Genomic DNA, 13,702 nt, shown 5'->3' with positions numbered 1-13,702 from the left:
TAAGACTGTAGCGGGTCGGAGATTTACTGTTAGCCTCAAGCTTGGCGATGTATTTATTTACTCATCCCCCCAGCTCCAATTGTTGTTTTGCTCGATTTCGAGAACGCAACGCACGGTGATACCGACGACGATATCAAAGACCCCGTGCGAGTACTGACTGCAGCACAATAGCAATGGATCCATTTTCATGCTTTGGCACGGCCCGTTTAAAACCTCAAGAGCCACTGCGCCGAAGCAGATTGGTTAACTTCGGTGATTTTTTGACATGGTCATACCTGCAACCATGTAGAAGCATGGTGTAACTGTTTGCTAACGAACATCAATAGAACCTCGGGTCCTTGCGAGAGCAGGTCTCGCTGCTGTCTCACATCCTTTTCATGGCAACAAAGGGAGATAGATACTGGGTATGTTCGCACAGGGTAGACCAGCAGTATCCTCGTCGTCAAGGTTGTCTAATTGCCTGACTACCAGCCCGGGGAACTGACATGGCCCTTAGAGCTCCAGCAAATACATACATTAGCTATGTAGCATGGGGGATCGTCAGCTACCCGCTCAAGGTTTGAGGTGACATTTCCCAGCATGCATGCTGAGACTAGCTGCATGTACTATTGATTTTCTGGTTTCTGCAATAGCTAATGGAGATTTCAACCGCTTTTTTTTTTTTTTATTTGATTCCTTGGCGATCCGGCGGGTTGTTCCAGGCGTCATTTAGTTATGCGCGGCCCATTACCTCATAATCGACACGGCTGACTATTTATATACACTGGGGCGTTCAATTGCTAGGGCCACGGGTTGGTCCCTGGCGGAATCATTATAAGTTCGTTAACTAACTTTAACTACAGCTGAATTGCTTACGCAGGACAATATCAAAGGTCAAAGGAATAATAACAACAATAACATGACGATGATCAGGTATGCAGACATAGTCCGTAGAGAGTCTCTTTGCCATGTTTCATTGGGCGTTGACGTACATATATCGGTGCATTATATACCCCTCGCTCTGTGTACGCGTAGAGGCAGGCCACTTACATAGTACAATCTAACCCAGAGCCCTCTCACCCTTTTCTCCTCAGCCTGAATCCATCTCAAACCCGTCTGTCTGCTTGCTTCTCCCGCTCCAGTAATTGGGCATGCCTCTCCGCGTCCGGGATGTGGTGGAGGAGATCCTGCTGAATCCTTTCGTCGTACCGTGTGCTTATTTTCATCATCTTATCGAGTTCTGGGTCCCTAACTAGCGCAGCGAGTTAAGAGCCTGCTAATCCCAGGAGCCCAACCTGGTTATTATTTTCGGCCAGTCTACTTCCTACGCCCAGCAGTGCTGTCTTAGCCCAACCAGGGATGTTAATTAACTCTACCCGTTATTTATTGTTTTCTCCTTCTGCGACACAAACAATCTCCCTACCTGTGTTCGTCTCCTCCCACTTGGGTTCTTTTCGCCTTCCCTCGAGTATCTCTTCCTTTTGGTCCTGGGATTTCGGGTGTTTTGTCTCCTATTATATTCTCCTCTCCTGCCTAGCAATCAATTGGTCCTGAGAAAATGGAAAACTGGCCGTAACAATAGCTCCTCATCTTCTGCTGGACGACCGGCTTGGAGCTTCTCAATGGTAAAATACGCCCCTCTGTGTGCTTCACAGTTACCTATCTTGGTCAATGAAGGAGGACTTGCAGCAGTTGACCAGAAACACCACAGAGCATTATTTGACGGCCGCTTAATCACGCCGTACACGACTACTAGTTATCAGCGTCCACATCAATTGGCCTGAATGACACGTATATCCCCCGTCTAACCCGAATATCCCGTTTACTTTTATGTGGCGGTCTGTCTTGTTCTCTTTTCTTCCCTCCTGGTCTAACCTGACGCTCGCTGCCAGTTGTCCATTCATTGAACTTTAAAAAAAAGAAAAAGCCTTACCTGCCCAAAGTCAGTTGCAAGACAGGAGCCTTATGTGGGCTCCATTATCATAACATCATTTTTGTTCGACGTTTGTAGATGCGCTCGCTTTTTTCTGTCGTTCCCAGAGGCTCTTTTCTCCTATGACGCTCAGAATTGCTGGTTACATTTGTTCTGGGCCGTTGGATTTCTGTTTGTTCTCTCTTTGCCCTATTAGCAGTGTTCTTGTGTGGAAGCAGACGGGGGCCGACTATAATTATCTTGAATCCCCTTTCCATTTGCATCCTCTCAGAAGGGCCTCCTTTTGTTTTCCTGCATTCCACCCTATCTATCTTCTTCTTTTTATTTTATATTCCGCTGGACTGCTCTCTCGTTCGTTTTGGAACATTTTAGCTGGGCATCAGGTCTTTCCCTCGACATTTACCGGCTCACATTTTCACTCCCTGCAGTCGTGAGAGAAGGGAGCTAGCTCCCTTGGAGTCTCCATTTTCATGCTTTATAGTTAGGCGGACGAGCTTGCGAACTTGCAGTGAGGTTGTTGATTTGTCCTCCTCGAGTACCCCTTTTATTGGCCTGTCTCGCATTCTCCAAGTTGGCACAGGTGTTTGTTTTCCCATCGTTTTGCGCCCTTTTTCTTTTTCGGCTCGTTCAGTTCTTGTATCTTCCCATTTATCTCTTTTCCTAGTTTTCCCTTTTCCCCCGCTCGCTTTTGCTATAGGCCTATTTCTTAATTCCTTCCTTTATTTTTCTTTTCTTTCCTCTTTCTGCTTCGTGGAAGAATCGACTGTCTGTTCGTTTCTATCGGCTTTCTGCAATTGCTTCGTTGCTTGTTTTAATAAGAGACGGAGGAACAACGGAACAGCTCACGCACAAGAAGAAATATAACCCCTTTTCTGTACTTTTTTTGCCTTTTGCGCTTTTTCTTGCACCTCTCCTCCATTTTTCCCCAGGCAGTTAGTTGTTTTGCGGAGTCTGCAGAAGGAACTGCGAGTTGTCTGTTGTTCCCCCGGCAGCCGATGTACTGGTCTTCCCTTCTATGCAACCTGGCGTGTTATTGCTTCCGTGTGTCTGTCCTGCACCTTCTCTCATTCCCTCCAGCCGGCGGAGTTTGATATAGACCTCTGTCCTTTCCATTTCCCCATCGTTTGCGGATAAACAAAAGTCTTCCTCTTTTGCTCCTCCAGCACGGCGTGGTTTCTGACTCCCATCTTCGAGGCACTTCTACTGCTGCTCTTCATTGCTTAGTGGAGGTTTCGTTTATCATACGCTTTTGTCTTGCCTATGACCTCTTGTGACGGCGTGATTTGCTTGCCCAGGTGCCCAGGTGGTTAACGCCATTACCTTCTCGTGGTTCAGCATTCCCCAACGCGGCGGCTTTCCCTTGAGATTTACGCCCCCAATCACAACTGCTCATCTACCACGATGGAGCTGAAAATGGATCGCGGATTTGAATTGCAGGTCGTGAAGTTTCTGCACTCTTTCTTCCCTATAATCGCTGCGACATATTACTTTGTTGCTTGCTTTGTGAAAAGCATACCGTCCCCTCGAAAGAGGAAGCCGTCTGCTCAACAGCCAAAAGGCTTAAGACTTGCGCTGGGCTGTATTATGCTCCTCGTATTGACAACTTATGTAAGTGTTGAAGTGGAATACTCAGTTGTGCCTTTGATTTAGAAATGGCTTTGTTTCCAGGCTAAAAAAATGAAATTGTATATGGCGAGGAAAACCACTAATATGAATTTTGCCTACGTATAGGTCGGCGATTCAATGGCATTGATATCCGCTGCAATTTCCAAGGGAGTTTCCTCCCCGCCGCAGGACTCCATCGTGAGTGTACTTTGTACTTTGACGATATCTCGGATAGATGAAAATGTTGCAGCTAACTCTATTAACGGGCAGATCTTTGCATTGGCTTCCTCGCTTCTTTGGTTCAGTACTATCTTGGCGTATATCGATGCTCAATCTCCTCCGGGCTATCCTCTTTACGGGTGCTGGATCCTCTATTTTCTATGCGAACTTGCGCTGCTTTCGCTCTCCCTTCGACTTGACCACGCTCGAACGAAGTTATCCGTCATCACAACGATATCCCAGGCAATTCGACTGTGTGTTCTCTTCTTCCTCCCCTGTACTATTTTCGGTTCTCGCCTGTGTATGACCAAGAAAGTTGGCGATGATGAAGAGAACACTCCGCTACTACGGGACTCTGTAAATAGGTTTCAAGGAGATGGCGCCGAAAACGCTTATGGTTCATGCAGCTCTCGGAGTAATTCAACAGCTGAACCCCACGTTTCTAAATCGGATCCTGAATTGAATAAAGAAGGCGAGGAGGAATTGAAACCGAGAGAGTTGAATTTGTGGGATTTTATGAAAAATTTACGGGTATGCTGACACAATTCTATTTTGGAGAATCCGAACTAATCGCCAAAATTCGCGAAACTGCGTCTTATCTGGCTAACCATGATATAGGCCATTGTTCCATTCTACTGGCCTTCGGGAAAGCCAAAGCTCCAACTCCTATATTTGTGTATTGGCATCTGTCTGGTATTCCAACGCATCATGAATATCGTCATCCCTCTTCAAATAGGGCTGATTACCAATATCCTCAGCAAGAATGACGGTATGCAAGGAAACTTTTACTTACCCGGATTTCAGATTGCTAACGTTCTCGTAGGAACTTTCCCCTGGAGAGAAATTTCCTTTTTCATTGCCCTCCGGCTTTTTGATTCTAGCTGCGGTCTGTCTGCGATTACGAAGTTCCTTTGGGTACCGCTGGAGGACTACTCATACACGAACCTGAGTTCAGCGGCATACAACCAAATCATGGCCCTGTCGAGCGACTACCATGACAGTAAAAGCTGTGCGAATCTGTGGCAATCAGTCTTCCGAGGCCAAGGTGTCAATAACATGGTCCACATGCTTTGTTTTGTTATCGGGCCTATGGTGATTGACCTTGCATTAGCTGTCAGTGTTTTGTATTACATATTCGATGCATATATGGCTTTGGACATCGCGGCTATCGCTGTGTTGTTTATGTGGTCATCCGGTAAAATAATAAATACGCAGGCAAAAAAGCGTCGCCAATTCGTTGACAACAAGTCAAAGGAGGTTGCTCATATGTGTGAGACCACGGCAAACTGGTACACAGTCTCATATTTCAATCGTATATCCTACGAAGAATCGAGATACGCCTCATGCATTAAAGACCAGCTGGTTTCCCGACGTGGGTATCTGCTTTGGGTCCATATGGAAGAGTCCGTTCAATCCCTGTTTTTGCTTCTAGGTCTGATGATTGCCTGTTTCATGGCAGTCCACCAAGTTATTAAAGGGACCAAACCCATCGGACACTTCATTATGTTGCTTAGCTACTGGGCGCAGCTGACTGGTCCTCTTCAGCTCATCGCAGCCGGGTTTGGCAGCCTTGCCATGGATATGATCGACATGGAAGGGTTCTTAGAGTTATTGAGGCAGAAACCAACTATCACTAATCATGTGAACGCAAAACCCATGCGTCATCCTGCCAGTGGTGATATTGAATTCACTGATGTGACATTTTCGTATGATGGCAAACGAGAGGTTCTCAACAATGTGAACTTCAAAGTCAAGGCCGGACAGACCGTAGCACTGGTCGGGCAGACTGGAGGTGGTAAAACGACAATTTTACAAATGCTAAATCGCTTTTACGACCCGACTTCAGGTAGTGTGAGAATCGACGGACAAGATATATCTCAAGTCACACTTGAAAGCCTCCGGGCAAATATTGGCGTCGTCCCCCAGCACCCCGCTCTCTTCGACGACACCATAATGGCCAATATCCGATACGCGAGGCTTAGCGCTACTGACGAAGAAATAATTGAAGCCTGCAAAGCTGTGGCTCTTCATGATCGGATTTTAACCTTCACCGACGCTTATAACACCATGGTGGGTGAACGCGGCCAAAAGCTCTCAGGCGGTGAGCTTCAGCGCGTTGCAATTGCTCGCGCGATCATCAAAAATCCAATAATTGTGCTTTTGGACGAAGCCACCAGCAGCATGGATAGCGAAACCGAAGCTCATGTTCAGGGAAGTTTAAATCGCCTTAGGAAAGGACGAACAACTTTTATAGTTGCGTAAGTTCTACTGTGTCCGATGGACTGCTACTGTGCAATACAACTTGACTAACCCTAATACCCCTAGACATCGCCTCTCTTCTGTCATTCACGCGGACAAAATTATGGTTGTTGAAGGTGGTAAAATCGTCGAGGAAGGAAACCACAGGGAACTATTGAACAGGAAGGGTCACTATTACCGACTCTGCGCTTTCCAAGGAGGATTCGACATTCCTGGATATCATCGGGCCAGATTTCCAAACGATACCATGGATAATGGAGAAAACCCACTATTTAGGAACGATTCCGATCCTGCTACTATCTCACCAGAAGGCACAGCAAGCAGCGGACACAGTGCCGATCAGCATATAGGCATCATTCACGAAGGAGCCCTTGGGCATTTGAGGCATACTAGCCCAAACTGCGCAGGTGATGTGTCCGCAAGAAATCCCACCTCGAAAAAAGGTTGGAAGCCAGACGCTCCTGAGTTTGTTCCCCGAACTTATAAAGCCTCTGATGCTATAATTCCGCCAGTAACATTTACTCATCCAGCAAACATCAACCATAACTTTTCTAGCGAGGTAACTTGTCGGTTTTCAAGCAACATTGCAGAGGAAGCTAGTGGTGACGCCGATCTTCTCAGCAGTTCTAAAGAGAATGTCCCGGCGCTAGCTAGAAAGAGCCCCCATCCCGAGCTCTCCTCGATGGAGAAAGGAGACCAAAAAGCCAAGTCATTATCCCCAAGAATGAAAACGATGTCAGGACAGCCTTCTATGCATAATGGTGATGCTGAGTTGGTGCAGGGAGGTGTTTGGCAGGGAACCACTGATGTTGTATCAGATTCCGCGGTTGTGCTGCCAAAATATGCTCAACGACGTCGGGAAATGACCAAAAGTGAACCAACAACCAAAAGTCAAAACGTCGACGAAAATACACCTTTAATTGATTTGGAGACTGCAGCGCCGTCCATTCCGCGCAAAGGCCAGTCGACAACGTCTAATCAGCGTCGTCGTCGGCGTTACCATAACTGGAGCAACAGTGAGAATCGCAAGCGGGGAACGGCCAAGGCTAGCATTCGCGATACTGGATCATCGTCTTGATTGAAGGTGGATAGTACTAGTACCCCATCACACACTTCACACCTCGGGATATATTCGACCTTAGCAGTATATTTGCTAACCCTACCGCATCTGATCAGACTAGAGAGCGAAATTCGAGATGATCAAATGATTGGAAAAAAGAAAGCCGGAGCCTTTTAAACTTTAGCAATGATGACTTGATGTTACCTTTGAGCTTTATGACTGTACCTGTATATATATATATATTGCATTCCCAGCGCAGGGTCTGAGGTTCGATCTTCGGCGTAATGGCATTCAGGGAATAGAATAGGGGACTTATTACTTAGTTGGATATCAATTAATAATAGCTTAATAACTTAATAAAGCAGAGAAATAGGTATAAACTAACATTTTGATATTCTACCGCTTATATTATTTGATAAAACTCTCAGCTGCCAAATCTTTGCTTCGCCAACTCCCTTAGCACACTCATTGTTTCTTCCTCCCTCTTCCGGTACGCCTTCAATCTTTCCTCCCTTTCCGCTGCCCGCGCCCTCAACATTTCCTCCCGCCGAATCTCCCTCTCATTCTTCTTTCGCATCTCCTTCTCCCTCTGCTTCTTCAGCGATGCAAGGTCATCTCCACCGCCACCGCCACCCATCAGCTCGTCATCATTTACTATACCATCGTCGTCGCCGCCCGCCTTCGACTCTGCAAAAGCACGGTTGGCAGCGGCGGCTTCGCGCCTCTTCTCCAAGCGCCGTTCGCGAGTGCCGGGTTCGGCGCGCGGAGCGATTTCTTCCTCTGCAGCGCGTATTTGGGCCTTGTGGGCGGCGCGCGCGAGGGAGGTTTCCTTGCGCTGCGTGATGAAGGCGGTTGTTTGGGATTGTTTTTGGGATTCTGTTCGTATGGGGGAGGTGGGGGTGGGGTTAGTTTGGGTGGGTTATGTAAAAAAAAAAAAAAAAAAATCCTTTTTAGGAGGGTCTGCGGGTGGAGGGGAGGAAGGGATTTATATAATATAAAGGTGGAAGAGAAAGGGAGAAATGGGGGCGAAATTTTGAAATTAAAAATACGAACCTCGTTGAAGTTGTAGATCTTGGAGGGTTGGGATTGTCGGGCCGGATTTTTCATCTGCTCTGTGACTACTGGAGCTTGGACGGACTATGGCAAGTGAGGGGTCAGGCGTGGGGAGCTTCGGGCCGTATGACTCCTCTTCCTCATCGTCGTCTTCGTCTTCATCTTCGTCTTCTTTTGGGTCTTTGGTTCTTTGGTCTAGAGACACAGCAGTACTTGTTGAGCGTTCGCGCGGGGGTTCGCTTGTCTCCTTCCCAACACTTCTTTTGTTCTGTTCTCCGTATTCCGGGGAAGCCCGGAGTCCATGCGTAGAGCCATGCCAGTAATTTCCGGCCGCGCTGTCTTGCTGTGCCTTTTGGAAAGTGCTCGGGTCGTACCAGCCCTCCGCGAGTTCTCCACGGTTCCTCAGATATGTCAGCATCAACTTGGGTTTCCAAAAGGCTTTCTTTAACTTCCCCCCAGCAGAGAAAATAAGATAAAGAACAAGTATAACCAAATGAAGGAAGGGGGAGCAGCCAATCGCCTTACCATTTTCCCACAAAGCTCTTCCACCTGCCTTTTACTTCCCGTTCATCCAGGTCCGCTATGTCGATATTCTTCTGTATATCTAAATACAGCGCGAACATGGGCTCAAGCACTTGCAGATCGTGTTTGGAAAGCGGCCTGGCATCAAACGGGAGTGTGGCTGGCGCCGCCACTGCCCGTCTTTCATGTTCTCGCCTGCTATGCGCCCTTTTCCTTCTTTCTGCAGAATGGGACCGTACATCTCTCTCATCGCTTGTATGACGATAGTGATCACGGCGTCGAGAATGCTGGGAACGTGGGGAGTGTGACGTCGACATCGCGTGTGAGTGTGGTCGAGAAGGCGATCGAGATCTGTAGCTCCGATGTTCATCCCGACGGTGTCTGGATGTGTCCATGATGGGTGTGATGGTGTCGGCTTTGGATATCTGACTGTGGTGATGACACCTGAGGTTGAAGTTCGGAGCGGAATTTTGATGATTGTTTGCCAAGACCCGCCACTTGGATTCTACGCCGTACAAAAGCAATGGGCGCCGTGTCAGGATCGAAATTCCCACGATATATATATGTGGAAATAAAGGGGAAAGCAGTTAAAAAGATGGCAAGTTAAAAGCGTAGTATATGCAATAGTACAAACTAGGCTCGATCCACTAACAGGAATTGGCCTTAAACTACAGTCAAGAATAGTTCAATCCAAATGACACTCAGAACATAATTATGAAAACCGTTTTAGCCCTCGATTACTTTCGCCTCGAAATTGATATATTACATTATATAGGAGGGAAACGCGTTTAGCTGGCAGGAGCACTTGTCTCTCGATCATCGGTACTGAAGCTTGCGTTCTCCACTGTGGCAGTCTTGGATTTATTGGAAGCAGCCATCTGCCACGCAGGGATGCTTGCCGGTTTTGCAAGCTGGGAAAATGGACTGCTGGAGTTCTCCCTGGACGTGGGAGCTGGCACATGCTGTGGTGCGGGAGTGGGGACAGGAGTGGCTGCGGCAGCTTGTGATGAGGGAGTTGTCACGCTGGGGCGATTTGCGGATGTATCTTGACTTAGCTGGGGTGTGGTGGAACCAGGCCGTGGAGCAGAAGAAGCCGCCGAGACACTGCCGGATGCTGAGCTAAGTCGATTTCCGAGAAGAACTTTCAAACTTCTAAGCTCATTACCAAGCTCTTTGAGTCGTTTTTCGTTTCCTTCCTTTGCCCCGTCGATGGCTCTGGGTATGCTGTCTTTCAAACCTTTTACCTCTTCCCCAATACGCCGGGTGTCCTCATCCCGTCGCCGCGAGGATGTCTTCAAATCTGTAATCACATTTTCCACTTCACGAAGCGCAGAATCAAGGCGCTCGGTCCGTGCTTCTTCCGCGCTCTTAAGGGTTGCTGTGTCGCTTGATAGCTGATCGAGGAGCGCAAAAGCACGAGAGAACTGTTCGTCAATGCTCTCTTTGTCCTGCTGTAGCTGAGGAGGGGTAGGAGGGGCGATAAGGGGTACGATATATCGCTGTAATTGACATTAGGTTTATCGGGTTCATGAATCAACGATGAGGAATCTCCATACCTTAGCCACAGAGTACAAGCCATATCCGACACCGCCTATCACTGTCGCCATGATAAACCAATCTCTCCAATCTCGTTTCGGCAATCTACAAAAGGGATGAGCGTTAGCATATCAAAACCGGGAGAAGACGTAACTGGTAACTAGAAATACCACTCACTCCGGAGGAGGCGGTGTATGTTGCCATTGACCCCCCGGACCATATGCATAGTTTTGGCCATATAGCTGAGTCGGTTGCCGGTAAATTGGTTGTTGACTTGCAGTGTTTTGGGTAGGATGCTGAGTAGCAGCTGCAGATGAGTCTTCGCCTGCTCTCGAAAGCGCTTGATCGATCTCTTCCTGTGTTAAGTTTTTTGATTGTAGGAAAGCTATCTTTTTGTCCAGCGGCGCGGATGAAACCGATGGGTCATGGAGGACTATGCATGTTGAATTTGAGGGTCAGCTATTGGATCCTCAAAACTGGAAAACAAGCCGTGGGCATCGCGTATCAACGTACAAGAAACCTAGAGTAGAATACTATGAGTGAATGCATATGAATATACAATGACAAGAACTATAAGAAGAACATACCGCAGAGGAGACAAGTTCCTCCCGGAGAGCCATGGCTGAAGATATCGCTAGGGAAAATGGTCGATAGCGAAAACTATCAAAAAGTTTGCAGTATGTATTTAATCAAAATATATCAACGTGCCCGCATCCAGCACGCATCATTCCATCTCTTTTTCTGATAGCTGATGGAGGCATGAAGGTCAGGAGCAAGACGACTCGGGAGGTCCTTTTCGTGACAGCCGCCGAGAACGACAAAAAGCCGAGGCTGGAGCTGGTCCAAGTCCCGTGATAACGGTTTGCGGGGATATATTTATCCGATGACCGGTGAGTTTGTTTACATCAGAATTTCCGAAGAGGGCAAAGCAGCAACACTCTGAGGTCATCTTTTGCGGTTACAAACCCTTTGCTTGTCGTCTACAGGATGATGACATTATTCTGACGAAATATTACACGTTCAATTTTCCTTGTCTTTCGACTTACCCTCAATTTCCCTCAATTTGATAGCGGGGTGCAGTCACCACATCAAGCAGTATGTCGCAAGACACTGGGCTTTTCAGCATTCGACGACCTCGAGAGGTACACGGTTATCTGGTTTTTTTTAACAGTTTCACCCTAAGGAATATCCAGGAATTGAATTGATATGAACTAACTCAATCTTCGGTGCAGACCCTTGCGAGTGTCCAGAACTTATCGTCCATCCCGCAGCCTGCCTCAGCACTTAAACGAACCAGTTCCGCAGCAAACCTCCAGAATCCACCGTACACGTCGCAGCATGTGCGCACAACTTCCATCGGCGGTCAAGGTTTTAATCGGCCACAACAACCAGTATTCCAGCGATCTTCATCTGGAGCTGACAATGGACTTTCATCCGTCCGCCGGTCTGTTTCAAGCAACATCTTTCACAGTGCCAGCGTTGGCCGCCAAAGCTATGCACCTGTATCCTCTCACCCCGTCCCCGCGCCGCAACTGCAACGGCGAAGCAGTGTTTTCTCGCGCCAGTCGACGGGTGGCCCGATGAGCCATCACCAGTCATTCTTTACCCAAGCCCCTGCCCCTGCTGGTGTTCCTAGAGACCCACGCCCACTCAAAGACCGCTCTTACCAGGCGCGAATCGGACAAGAGCTTTTGGAGTATCTGACGCAAAATAATTTTGAGCTAGAGATGAAGCACTCTCTCACGCAAAACACTCTGAAATCCCCAACGCAGAAAGATTTCAACTACATTTTTCAATGGCTTTATCGAAGAATCGACCCTGGCTATAAATTCCAGAAAAACATTGACGCCGAAGTTCCTCCTATTCTTAAACAACTACGCTATCCATTTGAGAAGAGTATCACCAAATCCCAAATTGCAGCTGTTGGTGGTCAGAACTGGTCGACTTTCCTAGGCATGCTTCATTGGATGATGCAGCTGGCGCAGATGCTTGATCGGTATTATTTGGGACATTACGACAATGCTTGTGCGGAAGCCGGCGTAGATATCTCTGGTGACAATATTATTTTTCATTTCCTCTCCAATGCCTATCGCGATTGGCTTCAGGGCGGCGAGAATGAAGATGATGAGGTGGCGGAAAGACGCCTTATTCCTCATATTGAAGCAATGGCAGCTGACTTCGAGCGGGGGAATGAAAAATATGTTCGTGAAATGCAAGAGCTTGAAGCAGAGAATAGGGAGCTACGGGATCAAATTGAGCAAATGGAGAAGAATGCCCCGGATATTGCGAAATTGGAAAAACATTTCAGGATTCTGGAGGATGATAAGAGAAAATTTGAAGACTACAATCAGAATGTCCAAGGAAAGATCACCAAATACGAAAATCGCATCAAGTTTCTTGACGAAGAGATAAGTAGGACTGAGGAGGACTTCCAGAAAGCCGATGAGGAACGCCTCGATCTGCAAAATAGTGTAGATAAACAGGGGATTACAATCCAGGATATCGATCGCATGAACTCCGAGCGAGAACGGCTTCAGAAAAGCGTAGAGGATATCCTCATTCAACTTGACGATACTCATGCTAGGGTCATGGAAAAGGAGGCCGAAGCAAATAGAAGGCTTGAATCCCTGGAGCAAGTTGTTAAAACTTTTAACACTCTTGGTTATCAAACGAGCTTAATCCCAGCGACCGCTGCAAACGCTAAGGGCCAAGACTATGAGCTCCATCTCAATCTGAATGAAATCAACTTTTCTTCATCCCAGTTGGGGACTTCCCGGACCTCGCCAGAAGGTGATCGTTTGCTTGCTGACACTTTCACCGGGTATCATCCAACGAACCTCTTGAACCTCGACCTTCGTGGCCTCGTTCGTAGCAACTTCATCTCTCTACGGAAAGAGATTAATGAGCGACGGAAACTTGCTCTGGATGCAGATATGAATCACCGGGACCTGTTAGATAATATCAAGGAGGCCATGGACGAGAAAAGGAGCGAGGTAGAGGCCCTTGAACACAAACGACGCGCGGCGGAAGAGGAATTCGAGAAGCTTAAGGAAATTACAACAACCCAAAAGTTGACATCTGACTCCCAAATTGAAAAGATGGAAAAGGAGCTTGCTAAAATGCGTGCTACCCTGACTGAAAACGTTCAGCTCATGGAGCAACGAGAAATGAACACCAACATCGAATACGAACAACTGGTTCTTCGAGCGAATGCTCTCCGTGAAGAGCTCCATACCGGTGTTGAAACTATGTTGAATGATGTTATCCGGTTCAAGGTGCACATTCAGAAAAGCTTAGAAGATTATGAGAGCTTTGTTGTGGATGAAGTAGAGCAAGAACTCGGAGGTGACAACGAAGGGGAGCCGGGGGCTTCCAATGACGAGGATATGTAGATAAAGATATGGACGAGTTATGGTACGATTGGCTTATGAATCATGATAGCATTGGAGCCATGGGTTTATATTATGGCTGTATATTTTGTTTTTCATCAGTTGGTTTGAAGGCTTTTGTAGTGGGAGTTGATATTTGAGCGACGA

General features: G+C 47.3%; 5 protein-coding genes across 5 annotated transcripts; 2 read left to right on the top strand and 3 right to left on the bottom strand.

Moving 5' to 3' along the window:
• Positions 1-1,085: 1,085 nt before the first annotated feature.
• HCBG_06842 (uncharacterized protein) lies at positions 1,086-2,475 on the bottom strand (the record flags this gene model as incomplete). The annotated part of the gene is made up of 5 exons (XM_045433891.1): positions 1,086-1,227; positions 1,403-1,490; positions 1,639-1,728; positions 2,059-2,081; positions 2,324-2,475. The coding sequence occupies 5 exons, from the start codon at positions 2,473-2,475 to the stop codon at positions 1,086-1,088; spliced, it is 495 nt and encodes a 164-aa protein (XP_045285372.1).
• Positions 2,476-3,325: 850 nt separating this feature from the next.
• On the top strand, positions 3,326-7,933 carry HCBG_06841 (heavy metal tolerance protein; the record flags this gene model as incomplete). The annotated part of the gene is made up of 7 exons (XM_045433890.1): positions 3,326-3,520; positions 3,788-3,990; positions 4,102-4,267; positions 4,355-4,505; positions 4,560-5,994; positions 6,062-7,079; positions 7,177-7,933. 6 exons carry the CDS (start codon positions 3,326-3,328, stop codon positions 7,071-7,073), a joined length of 3,162 nt encoding a protein of 1,053 aa, XP_045285371.1.
• HCBG_06840 (uncharacterized protein) lies at positions 7,480-9,025 on the bottom strand (the record flags this gene model as incomplete). The annotated part of the gene is made up of 3 exons (XM_045433889.1): positions 7,480-7,931; positions 8,109-8,509; positions 8,634-9,025. The coding sequence occupies 3 exons, from the start codon at positions 9,023-9,025 to the stop codon at positions 7,480-7,482; spliced, it is 1,245 nt and encodes a 414-aa protein (XP_045285370.1).
• Positions 9,026-9,208: 183 nt separating this feature from the next.
• HCBG_06839 (peroxin 14) lies at positions 9,209-10,786 on the bottom strand (the record flags this gene model as incomplete). The annotated part of the gene is made up of 4 exons (XM_045433888.1): positions 9,209-10,129; positions 10,187-10,271; positions 10,344-10,599; positions 10,750-10,786. The coding sequence occupies 4 exons, from the start codon at positions 10,784-10,786 to the stop codon at positions 9,419-9,421; spliced, it is 1,089 nt and encodes a 362-aa protein (XP_045285369.1).
• Positions 10,787-11,166: 380 nt separating this feature from the next.
• Positions 11,167-13,558, top strand: HCBG_06838 (HEC/Ndc80p family protein; the record flags this gene model as incomplete). Its single annotated transcript, XM_045433887.1, has 2 exons — positions 11,167-11,308; positions 11,399-13,558. The coding sequence occupies 2 exons, from the start codon at positions 11,264-11,266 to the stop codon at positions 13,556-13,558; spliced, it is 2,205 nt and encodes a 734-aa protein (XP_045285368.1).
• Between the last annotated feature and the right edge of the window lie 144 nt (positions 13,559-13,702).

The sequence above is a fragment of the Histoplasma capsulatum genome (genome assembly GCF_000150115.1).
Source record: "Histoplasma capsulatum G186AR genomic scaffold supercont2.10, whole genome shotgun sequence".
NCBI classification, from domain to species: Eukaryota; Fungi; Ascomycota; class Eurotiomycetes; order Onygenales; family Ajellomycetaceae; genus Histoplasma; species Histoplasma capsulatum.
Note: the sequence above shows the minus strand (reverse complement) of the source record. Positions and strands in the feature narration are given on the sequence as shown.